Consider the following 18588-nt stretch of genomic DNA (forward strand, 5'->3'; position numbering starts at 1 on the left):
TACAATACAGAACTTGTTCCGGACAGGCCTTTATTACTAATATATAATTTTTCGCACCAACTTCGTTGATATCTTATGCATATTTAGTAGCATATTATTTATAACGTGTCATAAAAGGAGGCATACAATTTAATCCTTTGAATTCGCATCTTGTAGACACGTAAATGACAGTTCATTAAATTCACATTACTATGCTAACAGTGCATTCATTAAGCAAATACAAACCTTGAAAAATAACTGCGTGATAAGGTAGTTTTGTGTTCATTTAGATTATAGTTCATGACCGAACAAAACGACACTGTTATTACGTAATTATTCTGCTTCAACAATTTAAGGTTCCCATCATGGTTATATGGAATGTGCAAGTAAGTAACATAAGTGGTAAGCTATTATTAAATAAAATGATAGATATGTAACATAACCTTTATTAACCGTTTATAAAGCTTAACAGTTACCACAACAATTTTGTAAATAATATTCAAGTATATTTCTGTTCTTACAGACACAATTACCTATCTGAGTACTTGGATCAAAATTCTCGTAGTTAAATATCACTTAGCAATCACAAAATAATGTTGCCTAGCTAGATCGACCAGTGTGTACAAGTTTTATACTAGGCATTTTCATTTAACTTAGCACGCCGTTTTAATTACCTAAGACTTAAGCGACAGCATTGTATTTGTATTCTAATCATTAATTTGTTTTTTTTCGTAAATCTGCGTTATTACTTGAAAAACAAGTTGAGATCAGTAGTTTGATGATAGCCAGGAGTAACGTTAAAGCTACGATTACTAGGCCGGCAAAGTCCAAGTACCACTTTTGGTACAAGGGCAGGGAGCTCGCAGGTGAGCGCAAATGCCGCGCTCCGCGCGTGCGCACCACATGTCCCACCCAGTGGAGCATCTCCGTGCCCGGAGGTACGACCCGGTCGTGGTAGATCATAGACAGCTCCTTTGCCCTTTGAGTGTACCTGTAGAAATTTACTTTTTATATAAAAGAAAACAGTTTCGCTACCACTAATATAAAGGTGAAACATTCCAATTGCTGCGAGCAAACTTCATTTAACAAATTACAAACTATCAATAACATTATAATAAATATAAGAACAATTGAAAGTCTCTGTCGAACTACTAATTTCGACCAGATTAGCCTGGTAACAAAATTGAGGATGAAATGGAGATGTTAAGAGTTCTTAATACACAAGCGCAGCGCAGTTTTTGCTAACATGTGGTTGTATAGGTAAATCGATAGATGGTTTAGCGTCTTTAATAAAATCAGTATATAATGATAGCGTGCAATATTATACGCACAGCACATAATTAGAGATCGTATTCTTAGTCACAGTTTCATAAAAAATATAAAATCTTTGAGTGTTACCTTGGATTTGTTAAGATATCGTCGATAGCTAGTTTGAGATCGTCAGCCATAGTGTACGATAGATCGACTCGCTTAGCGAAGCCCCGGTGGACGGCTTCATCGACATTGAGGAACTGATCCGCGAAGACTGGGATCCCAATTATGGGAACACCGAAGTGGACAGTTTCAGTAGTAGAGAGCAGCCCACCGTGGGTTATGAACAAAATGCAATTGGGATGAGCTGGAACCATTATTGACTGTTATTAATAGGAACATTTCTGTAGTCGGTGACGCATTTTTTCCTACCTTACAAACATACGATTACTGCTTCGTAGCTTGATATGACACAAACATGTTTCGTAATCAAACTAACGCTTACTTAAATTGTAATAGAACAGATATCAATCACTTTAGCTGCACAAAGCGTCAACTAGGCAACTGTCAGCGAATTGCAAATAATGAAATAAATCATGCATCCCTGAATCGCAGTTACATTAAGTACTTAAGTGGAATTTAGTGATGTTTTATTTCAAATATGATGATATTTGACTCAATTAGCTTTAGCTTTGAAATATTACTACCTCGTAATACAAAATCAATGATAAAATAATTTATTGAACTTGTGAAACAGGCACTAAAACAGATACATCCCAAGATTACAAGCTTACCTAGAATACTTGGTTGAGGAGCCCAATTTAGGATATGAACATTCTTAGGTAAATCTGGAAAGTCTTCTTCAAACTTCCACAGAACAGTTTGTTTCAATCCACGGAAGACATATAACAATCCTTTCTTGACGTCATAAGGCAAATCCTTACTTTGCAGGTTGGAACCCAAACTGAAGTATATGACGCCATTTTTAGCGTTGTCCATGATCTTTTTCAAGTTCTGTTGATATAAAGGACTTTACATAATATTGGACCTACAGAACTCCGGCTAAAAAATAAGTATTGCAATGAAATAGTAATTCTAATTCAAAATCTGTAAAAAGTCTATCATTAAATTCAGTTTAATTCCGCTTAATATAGTGAAACTATAGAAAGAACCAATTACAAAATACACAACAGCAACACATCTTTTCAAAAACCTTTACAGTTGAAAGTTGGAATTATAAATTTGTTACTTCGTTTACATACCTCTGGTAAGGGCTTTACATTTGTATCAATATGATATCCTCCGATGTTAATGTAGTTGTAGGGTACTCTCAATGATAATCCTAATGAGACATGCGAGTTCACTAACGCTAGAGATATGTTATTATTCATCTCCTCGAGTGATGGTAAAGGTCGTCCCCTTTTCGTTAAAGCGGATTTGAATGCACTTTCGTAGAACACACTTTGGTCACTGCGCTTACTGTAAGTTACAAAAGTGATTTTAATACCTAGTAATCGTAAATCGAAGTACTTTTTTACTTATACTATCAAAATGATTTTGTTTTGAGTATTCAGCTGCTTTTTGCGACAACAAAAGTTATACTTAATTTTTTTGTTACTTATTTCGTGGCACGTACAACTTACATTTAGATACTATCGATTCATTGCGTCGCTAGAATACCTATAGAACAAATATTGTTAACTATTGAAGAATTTCTCTAAATAGGTAGTTCATTATATTTAAACATTTTTCTTGCTAAATAACGAAATCTACTTACGATATCCATGTGTAATAATCTTTTAAATGTGACCACAAAGACAAAATTCTCTGTGAAAAACTGAAGGGAGGTTTAAGCCTCAACGAGTATACGGGAGTATATGCGGGGTTTGGGGGCTCATCTATTAGAGCCAAAATATCTTTAGGATTCTCGAATGGGAAAAACATAATGCACGGGCAGTTGAAAACTGCTGCAAACCTGAAAAATAAAAAAGATTTATTTTAAAATACGCCTTGTGGAGAAGACATTAAGAAAATTAAGCCTAAATACATGTACACATATTTTGATAACTTCCAGGCAGAGCTACGAATTAGGAGATGACTCCTGAAGACAAACAGTGCATCATAGATACATTGTTGTCGTCATTTGTGATATTGTTATACATTGTTTTGGCTGCTGTACATTATTTTACCAATTAGGCATCTCCACGATATACAACACTAAATTCTTTTGCTTACTACAACATCGCTAAATATATGGACTAACGCTCTACACACAGATATCCTTACCTTCATGGAACAAATTATAAGGTGTTGAAGCTATTAGACGCTGAAGGGAAGCGTAAATTGGGTAATAGGGAATCAAGGCCAAGGCAAAAAGGGTTTTTTGAGTCAATTCCATCTAAAGTATATCCGAAAAATGCTTGGAAGGATTTATTAAGTTTTATGCGCGTTAATAAAGACTCAAATTCTTGTTCTGTAAATAACTGTTACGACTGCTATTTTACATAACAAAATTTAAGGCGACTACACTCTAGTTAGATTTACTAAACACAAGAACTACAAACTACGACGAATAAATTGTTTTATGATTGTCTGTGATTACCAGTACTTGAATAGTATTTGTAATTATCTTTGACCTTGACAACCACTTTGTCACATTTAGTTTTTGTCTGGCATACATTTGAAATAATGAACCGAAACAACGTTGTACGGACGAGTTGTCTTTGCAGTTTATCATATAACTTTAGTTACACATATACTGGATCTGTCAAATTACCTCTTTATTTTTTGATATTGATTTATTACAAGGCGTTGACTGTTCAGTCATCTGATACGAAAAGGTCATCTCTCCGAATGACACTTGAGAACACACAACTCACACATACACTTGCTAAGAACCAGCGGTCGCCAGACCTTTGTTATATAAAAGCTGAATGTTATTGTGCGCATAATCCCCAAATCATGTAGCATGTTTTTATTTGGGTCAAAAACTCGACGGGTAGGTACATCGAAATTCCCTTCGTCCACGTTCGTAACCAATTTTTTATAAATAGTTATGAAAAAATAATTTTCTTCGCAGTTTGATAACCAGTTATCAAAGAAGACTCTTTTTCCATTTTCGTAATTAATTATTATTTCTAACCAGTTACGAAAAATGTTTTTTTTTTTACCGTCTAAAGTAGCTTTTACACCGACGAGGTGAGGCGAGAAGGGGATTGAAATCACGCCAAAAAATCATTAATATAATATACCACCTTTTTTCTGATACTACTATAGCATAGGAACTATTTGCTCGATAAGTTGGCCATTTATAGGCAAAAAAGAAAAAAATATTAAATTGTTTTTTATTGTTGCATTGTCTAATCAATTAAACAAATATATCAATATTTAATATGCGTTTCAAGTGCAATTCTTTGTTCCTTATTTTGTGATATGCAATAAGGTGATAATAAATGTTTCCTGTTATTATAATTATTAATACCAACTGCGAACTGATTTTTATATTGAAACGTTAATGATGCTATTCTTGCCGACTAAACGTGGAGGCACAAAATTAATTTTTGAAGGCCGTGAATGCCATTTGCGAATAACATACGTTAACGGTAATACATTTTTGTAAAGGAAGTTTAACAGTAAGTTGTAAAAATATTAAAATAAAGGGCAATCCTCACAGCCCAGACTGTGTAGCGAATACGACAAAATATACAATTTTAGAGAAGATGGTACAGTTAAAGAAAAAGATTTGCGAGAATTATGAGCCTGTTCAAAAACAATTTGAATCAGTTATATTATATATTATGAACTAAAGGATAATGGTGTGGATATGATTGCGGATCTGCCTAAATTTGAAAATGTTAAAAGTGGCTTGTACAATGCAAGAAATAAACAATTGAAAGTTCCTAAACTTCACTACGAACTACCAAAAGACGTAGTAGTAGCTGAGAAGTTTGAAAAATACCTATTAGCTGATTATAACGACCGGATCAGAATTCTCATCTTCTGTTCCCCTGACACTGAAGGCATTTTGAAAAACTTTGACATTTATTTACTCGATGGCACTTTCAAAGCAAGTCCGCCACCTTTCCAACAATTATATTGTATTCACGGTTACAATGCTGTCACGAAAAAAGTAGTTCCATTATTTTTTGCCTTACTCCAAGTTAAATGTCAAAAAACTTATGAAATATTGTTTGATATAATCAAGACACGATTTCCAAAATGGAGTCCATCAAAGATGTTGCTTGATTATGAAAAAGCAGCAATAAATGCTATACGTAAAATGTTTCCAGAGACAATAGTAAAGGGGTGTTTTTACCATTTATGTCGCAGCCTTTTTAAAAAAGCCAAACAGTTGGGAATAAAATCAAGAGTGCAGAGGCGGCATGTCGCTCGATGTGCTGGTCTGGCACGTCTACCCATAAAATATATTACTTCGGGCTATAATTACATAATGAAAAAATCTCCAACAACTGAGCCAGTGACAAAGTTCAATAGCTATTTTAATCGTTTTTGGTTACATGATACACAATTCATTAAAATGTGGTGTTGCCAAGGAGAACAAATACGTAACACAAATCAAATCACCTAGAAGGGTGGCATTCTCAAATAAACCGTTTTGTTGGGCATAAAAACCCCTCCATCGCCAAAGTCCTGGACATTTTAATAAAAGAATTAAAGATGAGAAACACAAGGAACGCTAAGGCACGAAATAGTAATTATGTAGAAATCGACAAAGAAATCCAACTGACAATAGAAGAATTAAAGAAAAAGGAAATAAGTGTTGGCCATTGCTTAGAAGTAATTGCACCCTTTATGTTTTAAGACACTCAATGTTTTATGTTCTGTTCTTTATTTTTGTTTTGTTGTTAAATTGATTTAAAATAAATATTAATCATAATCATTCTTTGGCGCGATTTAAATTCTCTTCTCCTCGTCTCGCCTTACCTCGTCGGTGTAAAAGCTACTTTAGGCGGTTACAAAAAATGCCCTTTATATCTGGTTAGAAATGATAATTAATTTCGAAAATAGAAAAAAAGTCTTCTTTGATAACTGGTTATCAAACAGCGAAAAAAAATCTTTTTGTATAACTAGTTATGAAACTTTGGTTACGAACGTGGACGAAGGGAAATAATTGAAAACCTTTTTCTATTTTTTAATGTCATCTGTCATATTATAATATAAGAGTACTGTATGTTCCTTATAGCAGTAACATTTCGCAAGGCCGATACATATGGACAGACCCGGGTGAGGCGGTTGCCCAGCATTGAGAACGTGATGACGTTGATGACTGAAGGTAAGTAACATTTTTACCCGCAAGAAGCTTCGCTGAACATCCATTCCACTACAACGACATCAAACTGCTGGTTCGTGTCTTCAATCAGCTTCTGCACGTAGTCATTTTGAAGGGTAGTGGAAGTAATATTGAACATCAATCGGAAGATTAAGTCCTTGTTTGTGAAGTCTACTTTGTTATCCATCAGTCCTTGGACATTTAGCAAACTAGCTGTAAAAGGAGATTCATCACTCGTCACATTTCGAGATGATAGATCTTTAAAGTAATTGAGTGACTTTTATAAAGTTATATATTCCCTTGTTTTCTCGTTATGTATCCGTAATACAATTGTGACCTAGCATTACAGTTCTCTTTTCTAAACATTTGTCAGCCATTAGTACATTGTTACTTTTTTAATTTGTAAACAATAAATATTTTTACTTTTTATTTTAAGTGTACTGGGGTTTATTGTAGCACCTCTAACAACATCAGTAGGTGTTAAAAATCGGTATGGATAGCATAACGAATAATCCAAGCAAGGTAAAATTACTCCATACGGTTTTCTATAAAATACTGATGTTGTTTATTTCATTTGATGAATGGTGAGTTTGGTCTAAGGTATCAGCATCATAAGTATAGCAAATAAGGAAGCAGAAATAACGAAACGCTAACAAAAACATATCACTTACGAGGCAAAATGACTTTATTTGAACTGACGTCTACTTCGCGCAGGTTAGGCCGAGGCTTCTCTTTTGGGAACGGTGTGATATACGTCACCTGAAAATTACGTATATTATGTCTGATTATTACGTATAATTATAATTCAAGAACTAAACTTAATGTTAAACTCAAGAAATGAAAATGATTAACTCTATTGAGGGACTTACTAGGTCACGTTCCCCAAGAAAAATAAAGATGGCGCTGTATAGCTCCAACGTGACAATAATTACTTATTTTCTAAGTATGCGGCGTGGCCTGGCGTTAATTGCCTGGTGACGAGATATTCTACGCGCACTTACGTCATACCAGGTCACGGTGTCCACTCGCCTTCACCATGCTGCCACAAACACATTGATGAGGCTCGCATATGTTGCATCCTAGTCTCAACGCCCCTGCGATATGGAGCCATTATTTAGCAAAGTTGGTAGGACAGCGTCTTCCAAGCCTCCAACGCAACATAAGGGATCCGAAGGTGGTCATCATACAATAGCAAAATGCTGAGTGACGAGTGATTCTCAAGAGTAACCTTCAGGGTCTCATCAAATATCTGCACCTCTGGAGGAAACATCCACGCCGGGACCATTCTAATAGTGTGGGTCAAATGCGGCATTGCGAAACAGTTCCTTAGCAAAGTAAGAGCGTCTGTCTTCACCTTTAGCTCACGCACGACTGACCGCTTCGGCAAAGAAAGGGGCGCCCAACTTCTCTTTATTTTGATCAAAACAAAAATGGTTGGATGTGTTGTACCTGCTGATTATTTTATACCAAAGATAAAAGATGTGAGTCTGAAACCCATGTAATTATACATTTAAACGAAGGCAACGAACAGCGCCATCGATATTTTTATTAGGGAACGTCGCCTGGAAAGCCCCCCATTAACTATGATAACCTATATTGCATTTTTAGATGAATAGCTTCAATGCGGCGTATTTAGTTTAATCGTGACAGACAGTTAACCACAACGTATAATATGATACCTGCCATGATAAACCACAAGATGTAAGATTATGATATTCTATAATATTTTTTTCAAATCTCTCTTTATCAAAGAACTTCTGTTAAAACTGCTATTCTTCTATTTTAATGTGTTTTAGTTGCATTACGTGATATGTGCCTACGTGATTGGGCAATAGGCTTCAAACGAGGCTACAACAATAATTCAGCCAGTAGATAATGGGCACTATTTAGGTTTTTAAATTTATTTATTTTTATTGTTATTATGGTTTTGTTTTGCTTTTTTCCGATGTTTTATTTTTGTTCTTTGATTATTGTCTACTGATTGTAATTACATATTTATAAGTAAATGTAAAATAAATCTTTTATTTTATATGTGAATGTTTATTTTTTGTATTTACGGATATAAATTGACTGTCGTACTTACGACAAATGATTACTTACCTCATGACCGGCTGCCAAAAAATGTCTCACGAAGCCATCTCCCAGTATACCATGACTTTTACCAGGGAATGGGAAGACTACCAGTATTCTGTATGCGTCGGTCAGGGCGACACAAGTTAATAGCATCCATACAATCTTGGTCATTTTATCTAAAATCACATGTATTATAATTCATAAACTTTAAAAAATCACTTCATTCAACCCCAAAATTCTTTTCGATCGAAGAGACGATTTTCAAATGCTTTTATTTTTATTGTTTTTGTTGAAGATAAATATTACGAGTGAATATTATGACAAAAATAATTTGATACAAAACTTTCCGAAATCTTTGTTTTCGATATTTTCGGGGGAACTAAGCTCGCGAAAACAATAATTATTTTATGTAAGTACTTACATTTAATTGAGTCCGAAAACAAATTTATAATTATTAGACTCACTGGTGTACGATCCAATATAAGACGTGCGTTCACCCCAGGGTTTCACAACAGTAATAAATTATCTATGTTAGGACTTTTAATTCATATAGCACTTATCTAATATTTGATGCTCTCTATAACCACTGTACTAAGAAGAATAATGCCGATTCATCCTAAATGTACCTACTACTTTTTATCTCTGTATTACTCTTAAACATGAAACTGGCATGCCTATTGTTAATAAAAACTTGTATTAATAACACTATTTAACTTGTAGATCACTTTCAGTATAATAAATCAATTATTAATTCTCAAAAATATCGAAATAAGCCAACACAAGAAATCAGTATAGTAATAATTATTAAACTTACCATGTAAATCAACAAACGAAGAACTGATCAGACTACAAAAATAAATAAGTATCTACGTGAATACAGTCGAGTGTAACGACCAATGTCCCAATGACCAATAGACAATACTTATGAACATACTATTGACTCCGGTACCAATCAGTCAACAAATGTACTCGCTCTCTTTAATAAGTGTACGAATGGAATAGCGTCTAATAAATGTTACTAAATATTAAAAAGTATATTATTAAGCTATTGAAATTCGGTATAAAAAGACACCTACTTTTTCAGACATAAAGCAATGAGAAGTTTGTGTCAGTGATTTCGTAACGAAAACTTTGAGAGCTGCTTGAGACCATGATTCTGAGTAGTTATCAAGTGGAATTTTCCGTCGCTAAAGCATGGAACTGATTTTTTTTTAAACACTGCAATTTTCATAAATTGTTTTGAACTGGCGATGATGACACGACGATATCGTACTCAACTGGTGATGATGACACGACGACATCGTACTCGACTGGCGATGATAACACGACATCGTACTCGACTGGCGATGTAGACACGACGACATCGTTTTGACATAGAGTCATCACATGATGTGTTTTTAAACAATTCGTCGCTGACGTCGCAAACAGACGTATCTGCAATTTTCTGCTAAAATAATTTGTGTCTTATTGACAATAACATAAGGTGCAAATCAGATCCGCCAAAAAATTGAGATACGTCACTTTGCGACGTCAGGGACGAATTATTGCAATTGGCGTTTGACGGCTTGTAGAAATTAATTGCGTATGCGTACGTTCCATCCAACATTCATACCATTTAAAACTACCTACATATTTCTGAAGTTTAAAACAAAAGTCATTGTAGTAAAACAGAATGAGAGAATTGTCTCTCCAGTCTTCTTTTGACTGACTAAAGTTTGTGTTATTGAAACAAACGTCTTGAATAAGCTCTCTCTTTTGTTGATATTTGGCCATAACCCATCAATTTTCATTTGCACCCTTGTCTTGACAATAGATAAACGTTACTTTTCATACAATTGAAATATTTAAAACATTCAAGAAATGTAACCTTTCCGTCTAAAATCTAATAATGGAATATTGATAGACCTTTACATATTGTTACCGTCAATTTTAATGAGAAACCTTCTTCAATATTTTTATTAGTTCCTGGCTCTTGGAATGACTTCATGATGATCCCAGCCTACAGTCTAAGTAGAATATAATTTCAGATTTTAATAGTTTTCAAACTATTCTGAAGAGATTCTAAATATATTACTTTATAAAGAGAAAAAATAGTAATATAATGGGCAACTCTTCGAAATTTTAAATAGATATTTTCGTAAAGCGTTTGTCATCTTCTGTTAAAAAATCTTTTTAACTAAAAGGAGTTGACTTGAGTATCTACAAACGGAATAAGAGAGTAGCTATAGTAAAAATGGGTCGTGCACTTGGTTGTATGGAAAGACAATCAGTGACGGTCTGTCACAGATTGATGGCCTAAGGGGAACTAATATAGTTCCAATGGCAAAATAATGGATAAAGCTAGGCGCAAGACTGAAATAAATAACGCAAATAGTATGCGTATAAGACAACCAAACTAATCCTACTAGGTACTCTAGGGAACCTTTGCAGGTACTTAAATCGTCCATTAACCAGTTATAATGCAGCGTAGTTTTAAACTTCAAGCTCACGATGACACGAAGATCTGTTTCAGATATGTAATTCATTATAAACACATTACTATTAGCCAGTATCTGAAAACAATGGGATTAAATAGTATTTTTTAATAAATACATTTACACTATTTCACTGTCCTTTTTTGGGAATCATTGTACGTAGATTTGCCGCATATGACATTTAGTAATTGGGCGGACAAACCCTGATTTCAATTAACCCCAAAAGTAAATTTAATCTATATATAACTCAACCGCTCATAATGTGATAAAAGGTAAAAATGATCCGTAGTCACACAGGTTTTTTTATCTTTCTCAACAGATCATTATTATGCACTACTCAGTTATCATATTCTCAGCTTACCAGTTTTCCTTGAGCCTTGTCCTTAAGTTGCACGTGAAGACATTTGGTAGGTATAATTTCGCTTGGATGCGTGAAGGTTTAAAAAACTTTTCGAAGGTTAAAAAAACTGCGAAAAGACTGCGACTGCGGATTCATAAAAAAACAATAAGAAAAGGTAAGTAAAAAAATATTCTACGGTGCAATTGCGCTATTCCCTCCACCAGTGCTCCATTCACGCTAAATAAATCCGCCATGCAAGCTAAGATTCATCGAAGGGAGAAATTAAATTCATTTTTTTATGATTTATCGGGTTAGAATTTAAAATATTTCTAAATTTCCTGTCCATTTAAGATTTATGCAGCCAGCCCAGTTCCCTCCAGAAATGTGGTCAATTTCTGACTCAATATTATGCGATGTTGCAACAAGCAGCAGCAAGCTGGCATTACACGTGGAATTTCCTTCTATATAGAAAAAGAAATTACATTTTTAAAACTATTATAGTTAAAAATTAACAAAGAAACACTGAAAACGAAACCCCAGGATGTTTTCCAATGTCGAAGTAGAATAATTTCTAAGTAGCATCGTGACTTATATGCAACATCTAAGACAATTCATACATACATACATACATAAACTCACGCCCGTAATCCCAAATGGGGTGGGCAGAGCCACAAGTAATCAAAGACAACTTGCAGCCACTGTTGTGTGATCTAAGACAATGTCGTAGTAAAATACTTAAGATTCATCGTATTCGCATCGTTTCTTAGTAAAGTCGAAGTAGAGTAGTATCGAACTTATGACATATCTTGTCGTAACAAAAAAAATCTTGTCAGATAACAGTTTTTCGAAATTCTATATTTAATCGGAAAAGTTATGCGGATGTGAAAGTTACTTTAAGTGGAAATTCGTTATGAAAAATAACATTGATTTGCGACAGTGTACGGATTTCGTTAGCATAGTTAAAAGTGTCGTAATCAAGTGCAGCAGTTATCTATATTGTTTCACTGATTTATTTATCAATATTTGGATCCTAATTAATTCAATCTAATTTAATAAGACTTCTATCAATTGATAAATAAGTACGTCATTCTGATAAATCATTTAATTAAATAATATTAGTACTTGATTCCCCTTATAAAAGCTCTAGGTCCTGTAAAAAGTTCAGTCATTGAAGTTTACTTTTAGCTAATAGATCCAACTTTAGGCAAAATGAAGTCCATGTGTATTCTGATCTGCTTGGTTAGCCTGGTCTACACCAAGACTTTAGTGGCACACCAGAGTTTGTTCAGTAAGTTTTATTTTCTTTAGCTATGCGAAAATATTTGAATACTTTTAATAAATGTATATTTTGTTAGAGGGTATCTTTGTGGGTATAGCTCAAACTTGTGTGATGTTTACATCTGCAACACGTTTAAGCGTTCTCTACTACCTACTTATTTCTAAACCATAAATAACTGATAATGCACAAATTGTACGTACCTAAATCAATAACATACTGCAGAATATTTCCGTTTCGCATTTTACGTTGCTTCCAAACCACAAAATGGTGAAACATAAAATCGTTCCGATCTTGGAAAACTAGGATAAGTTGAAGTAACTAGTTTTACTTGGAAAACTGGGGTAAGCTTTTATATAAATCAATTTTTAATAGATTTCGATAGGAGCTCTATCTTATTTTTTATTTTTTTTAATTCGAGAAATGTGCAGGTGTGTTGCTATCTACAAGTATTTGTCCCTATGCCTATAATAGTCGTAGTTAATATTTTAAAATACTTACTTTCTTTCTTTCTATATTTTTCCTGTGTTCAACTTACTTTTATTTCTTAGGTGGACAACGATGTGTCAACATGTGGGACGAAGGATGCATTAACAGCCAACTTGGAGGTTCAGGTAAGTTCAATCTAAGGAAAACATCTAAGGAAAAGTTAAACTTCTTATTTTCGACTACAGTAAGATGGATGCCTTATTTTCAAAATTACTTCGATATACGCACATAATTAAACAGACGACTTGATCACGAAATGTGAACAACGAAAGTAAAAGAATACCAAACTAGCCAAACCAGTTTTAGACCGTTATTCTGCTACCAGTCAAACATGCGATGAGTTAATATGTATTCAAACGGTATACAATAGCGCATCCGTTCTATGCCGACTTAAATACAAAATTACTTCTAGTCAGCATATTCACAGCGAAGATGGTAATTTTATTTTTAGGTAACAATGATGTAAATGAAGAAAATCTCTTTAAAAGTAATTGAAAAAGACACTAGGTAAATGTCAACAAAAGCCTAGGAGCAAGACGTCGACAGATTTTGAATTTTCAGGATTTATGCGGTTTGAAAAAGTGATGTATGATAATCCACGAGATCGAGGAACCGATTTAGGAAACAAGATCAGAGAAAGTTCAGATTTTTCAAGCGTGTTTAAACCACTCATTTTGCTTCTGCTACCAGCAAATATTTGATGAGTTAAGATGTATTCAAAGCGCATCCATTATACGCCGACTTAAATACAAGAAATATAAGACGTGTCCCTAGGCACTTTCGGGACTATGTCGAAAACTTAAAAATTTTCAAGGTGGAAAGAATGACTTAGTATTCTTTCAACATTAATAATTCCAATATTTTGTTTTGTGTGATGCTGAAGAAATTTTGTTTCTTGCGGCATCAATCTGGTAATGCTAATACTGATATGAACGCCCAAAAGGAAACGTTAAAAGTTTTGAAAGTAAAATAGGGACGACGACGAGTATAGTTACTATATAATTATGCTATCCATTGCCTTTGAAATTGCCCACGTCAATTGAATAGAGAAAAAATATTTATAACCTTTTCACCTAAGTAGTTTCGAATGCACAATATTTAATTGTTGTTTGCTTGTAGGTAGCGATGACCACTACCTAGGCGGTGGCGGCTTCAACCCTGGCAAACGCTGTGTCAATATGTGGGACGACGGCTGCATCAACGGGCAACTGGGCGGAGCAGGTATTAGAAGCCTTCCTTTAAATACCTACATAATTTATCAAGAACTATTATTAAAATGTATCATAGTTGTTTCAACAACCGTCAAAAACAATGAAGTAGGAAGAAAAGGACGAAAATACCGATGAAGGGCGATTGTGGTAAAACACTAGACCATTATATTAAAAAAAAAAATAGCGAACCTTAGAACCAAATGAAAATATTGCAAAAGAAACAGGTTTTTCCTACACTTTAAGTGTTGATAGGTTGATTTTTCGGATTATCAAAAACCTTATATTTCATACAGGCAGTGACGACAACTTCCTAGGCGGCGGTGGGTTCAACCCCGGCAAGCGATGTGTCAACATGTGGGACGACGGGTGCATCAACGGACAACTGGGAGGAGCAGGTACTGTTCATTTCCACATTCCACCTATACATAGCGAAATTAATAAAGTAAACAGCTAGAAGTCCGTAGAAGTACGGAAGGGGGTGATGCGAGGAAGTTTAGTAGTATAGTGTAGATGTGTCCTTTTCGATACTATTATGAGGGTTGTTTTCCTATACATAACTGGCTTCTTGCTGGTTTTCGTTGTTTGTTGGATTTGAATAGCGGCCCCGCTAAAAAGAAGCCTAACGAGAATAATCAGCGCCATTGTTAATAATATTACATGTGATAGGTAGTCAGTTCGTACCAAATTTAAGTACACCAACAAAATGGTATACAAACATCTCTTGTCAGACTACACCAATACAAACTACAAACACGGCAAATGTAAGTCATCCTAAAGCAGTTTAGGTTTAAGACAACACAGAAAACAACTGCGTCCAATAAGTAGTGTATTGTTGAACACACATTCAGAATTGGCCTGCATGGTAGATATGAATGCATGGGATTAACTGTCTGAGAACTGATATTAGGCAGCTAAATTACTCAATTGTATAAAAATATTTTAAGTTTTTTTTTTTTTTAAAGAACGTCTAGGGCCCTGTGCCGAGGTTTTTCTTGCAGCTTCTTTTCCCCGGCTATACAGGTTGTGAGAAGCTGCAGTAGTTTTAGGCGGATGAGACGTTCGTTATGTAAAAAATGACGATTCAAAGTGTAACTACCTACCTACTGAATAAAGATATTTTTGAATTTGAATTTGACACGAAAACATTAAACAACTACCATATTGGGAGAAACCTTCTTCAAAACTTCTTCAAAGGAGCATAGGTCTTCTTTAGTAGGTAGCCATCAATAAATTTCCAGACACTTGATCTTTAGGATTTTCTCCTTACAAGTTAGACCCTTTCGTGCATACCATACGAGACTTACAATTTATGGTTTAGAGGGGATGATCAGGGAACCCCATTGAAATCGTGCCGCGGTACCAATAATGTATCCCCCTGTTATCCTCACTTTACACCAGTGACATTAATTAATCCTGATTGAGTTAGCCTTCAACAATAATCAATAACTAGAAGCTAACGATGAACACTGATTGAATTGGTAATTCAAGAATCGAGGTAAACTCTGAAATACTCGCAACATGTTACAACGAACGATCAAAACAAATTACAACTTATTTGGGGCTGTTGAATTTTCCACGGATCTAACTCCTGAGATCTAGAACATTAAAGATTCATTACTTATTTAATCAGAATTAGCATTCGTATTTACGGTGACCTGCACTATAAATTGGTTGAAAGTTCTACAAACCAATACATTTTTACTTGATGTTAGCTATGGTTTTATGACATAAATTATGTCTGTCTTCTATTTTTCTTGTCTAAGTTTAAACATCTTTTTCTAATCTAACCAACGCTCCGCAGCCTATAATGGACTTGGGATTGTAGTTTTTAAATGTCTTCTTATACAAACTAGAGGCACTCAGAAACTCAAAACTTTGACTTTTTCCCCTCTATTGGAATGCAAAATTCAGATTGACATGCTTTATTTCCATAGAGGTCTGGTGTCTGCATGATGTCTCTTGTTGTGTACCTACGTAAAGCGACCTTGATGTGGAACGGTTGTGATGTGGATCACAACGGTTGTGATGTGTGTGTGGACACATGCCCGCTGAAGAACGCAAAATCGTCATGACAAATTTATTTTGTAGTGTATTCCACATCCAACCTACGTACCTACACCCATTAGTTATTAACTGATCCTTTGTAGAGAGAGAAATAAATAAATAAATAAAAACACACAGATCTGATTATCTGCTCTACTAAAAAAATAACTAAAAATGCATAACAATTTATATATCACCACAGTACAATCGCCATTATAATAATTGAAGGAAGAAGTATTTAAGTTAATAATAATCAAGAACACTCCTCCTGGAGATAAAGTCAACACCAAAACACCTTTTTTGTATGTCTGTGCAGGCAGTGACGACAACTTCCTAGGCGGTGGTGGGTTCAACCCCGGCAAGCGATGTGTCAACATGTGGGACGACGGGTGCATCAACGGACAACTGGGAGGAGCAGGTAATCTTGTAAATCTTACATGACCATCTTAGCCTAACTAATTCTGCCTACCAAGCCATCGCAGATGCCGGCGCTAAGTGCCTAGTAGCTTTGTATGTAAGATACTACACTGCCGATATCGTCATCCTATCGATATCTAACAGCCTGCGCTACAAAAAGAAATGCAACCGCCTTTAGCTAAGATTGTCCACGCCCGTTTGCCTCCAACGGAAGATAGTGCAGCATAGCACGCTGACCGAACCGTTGTGGTAATGAAGTTCAGAAGTGGTTGGGAGAGGGAAAAGATGCCACTCAATAATGATAAAAATATGACTGAACAGAATAATTCCAACAAGAATGACGACCGAAGTCACACTTGTTTAAAAATGTTATAACTGCGTATAAGCAAGCCTCAAAATGTTCAATACTCTGTAAATTTTGACGTGGTGTCTCTTGAAACACCACAACGAGATTCAAATTGCCGAGGAAACAGATGGCGACGTCGAACCAAACGCGCCTTGCAATATGCTAGTAAATATTTAAAATGTTCATAGTTTAAATAGTTATATATTTCTTGTGGACGTACGTAGTTTTTCTTTGCAAACGGTCCTTAAACCATTGTGAGACCTAAACAAAAGAGAAAAGCTGAGTTAATCAGAATGAAAAAATTGTAAGTGTTTAGGTTATAAGAGCGTTTAGATATAAATACGTACAAGAGTATTTTTTGTTTAATATTTACTTGAAAAGTATTTTAGTTGAGTGTACAAATTGTGTTATGTGATCGGAAGAGGAGGATTAATATTGCATTGCTCAGAGTTGTTTTTACATTCAATAGGAGCATCAGGACATGGGTATCTCGGTGCTCCTATCCAGGAGGAGTATTTAGTAGAAGCACGAAACCGGAGGGGAAGAAACATGGAGGACGCCTTTGCCCTTAGTGGGATCATATAGGACAATAATAACATCAAGACAACGCGGATCCATTCACATGTTAAATAATAAAATTGACTTGTGTAGTATGTTATTACTAAAGGATTTGACAAGCTTAATTTACTCAAAGGTGAGATGACAGTCATACCTATTCGCAAGTGCAGCCAGGATGCCTATGTGGGGTATACGTATCTAAATATACATCTAAAAAATATAACTAAAAATATTTATTCAACCACTCCACTGTTTACTGGGAGAGTTTACTCCCTACTGGTATTAAATGTGGCAAAAAGCCTACCACATTCGGCCCAGTTCATCGCTTACAAATTTAATGGATGGACAACTAGAACCCTCAGAACTTCTTAGGGCCAGGTGTCATGTATCAAAAGAACAAACGACGTAGACAAACAAATAGATGCAGTAAGGGACCTTAGACTTGTGACGACTTTGTCTAGATTTCATTACTTTTTAGAGATAAACAAGCAGCTCCATCGAGACTTGGCTAGTTTTTTAGAGATTTTTTTTATACTTCTTGAAAGTTTCACTAAAAAAACACAAAGGGCGAATTGCAGAGCATCGGTGCTCAGTCAATATAGGCGATGTCACCTCAACATTATCCTATTTTTTTTGCAAATACCCTTTCAGTACTTACGTAAATTAACAACATCATCAACAACCCGCAACAAAATTGATTCTGAAGACGAAGTTCTACTTTTGGCGATACTGCATAAATAACAATTTAAAACGTCGGATATTTTTTTTAACAGAACAACAAAATAGCTTCAAGCTTGTGTCCCCAAAGGGGTAAGCAGAGGTGTATAGTACATACACCCAT

The 18588-nt window shown here is 35.0% G+C and overlaps 2 protein-coding genes across 5 annotated transcripts in view; one reads left to right on the top strand and one right to left on the bottom strand.

Moving 5' to 3' along the window:
• The window catches only part of LOC126380383 (circumsporozoite protein-like), a 72171-nt gene that overhangs the window by 52644 nt on the left and 939 nt on the right, over window positions 1-18588 (top strand). For 2 of the 4 annotated variants that reach the window (XM_050029772.1, XM_050029771.1), the window contains exons 2-5: window positions 13235-13297; window positions 14292-14393; window positions 14677-14778; window positions 16743-16844. In XM_050029772.1, coding sequence (XP_049885729.1) covers window positions 13255-13297; window positions 14292-14393; window positions 14677-14778; window positions 16743-16844 — 349 coding nt within the window. In that variant the 5' untranslated portion in view covers window positions 13235-13254. Of the gene's footprint in view, window positions 1-12540; window positions 12696-13234; window positions 13298-14291; window positions 14394-14676; window positions 14779-16742; window positions 16845-18588 lie in introns of those variants that run through there. The other 2 variants (XM_050029770.1, XM_050029773.1) reach the window with 2 other exon arrangements.
• LOC126380334 (UDP-glucosyltransferase 2-like) lies at window positions 410-9160 on the bottom strand. Its single transcript, XM_050029685.1, has 9 exons — window positions 9015-9160; window positions 8621-8769; window positions 7192-7279; window positions 6541-6733; window positions 3008-3205; window positions 2493-2709; window positions 2025-2244; window positions 1378-1597; window positions 410-970 (listed from the first exon to the last, which is right to left on the bottom strand). The coding sequence occupies exons 2-9, from the start codon at window positions 8762-8764 to the stop codon at window positions 694-696; spliced, it is 1557 nt and encodes a 518-aa protein (XP_049885642.1). The 5' UTR covers window positions 8765-8769; window positions 9015-9160; the 3' UTR covers window positions 410-693.

This window comes from Pectinophora gossypiella, chromosome Z (genome assembly GCF_024362695.1).
Source record: "Pectinophora gossypiella chromosome Z, ilPecGoss1.1, whole genome shotgun sequence".
NCBI classification, from domain to species: Eukaryota; Metazoa; Arthropoda; class Insecta; order Lepidoptera; family Gelechiidae; genus Pectinophora; species Pectinophora gossypiella.

Bases quoted from the DNA above. Each gene is read 5' to 3' on its own strand.
- LOC126380334 (XM_050029685.1), bottom strand. From the start codon at position 8,764: ATGACCAAGATTGTATGGATGCTATTAACTTGTGTCGCCCTGACCGAC. The intron at 2,245-2,492 runs GTATGTAAACGA...TTATATCAACAG, and splicing joins ATGTAAAGCCCTTACCAGAG to AACTTGAAAAAGATCATGGA. The intron at 971-1,377 runs GTAACACTCAAA...AAATTTCTACAG, and splicing joins GATATCTTAACAAATCCAAG to GTACACTCAAAGGGCAAAGG.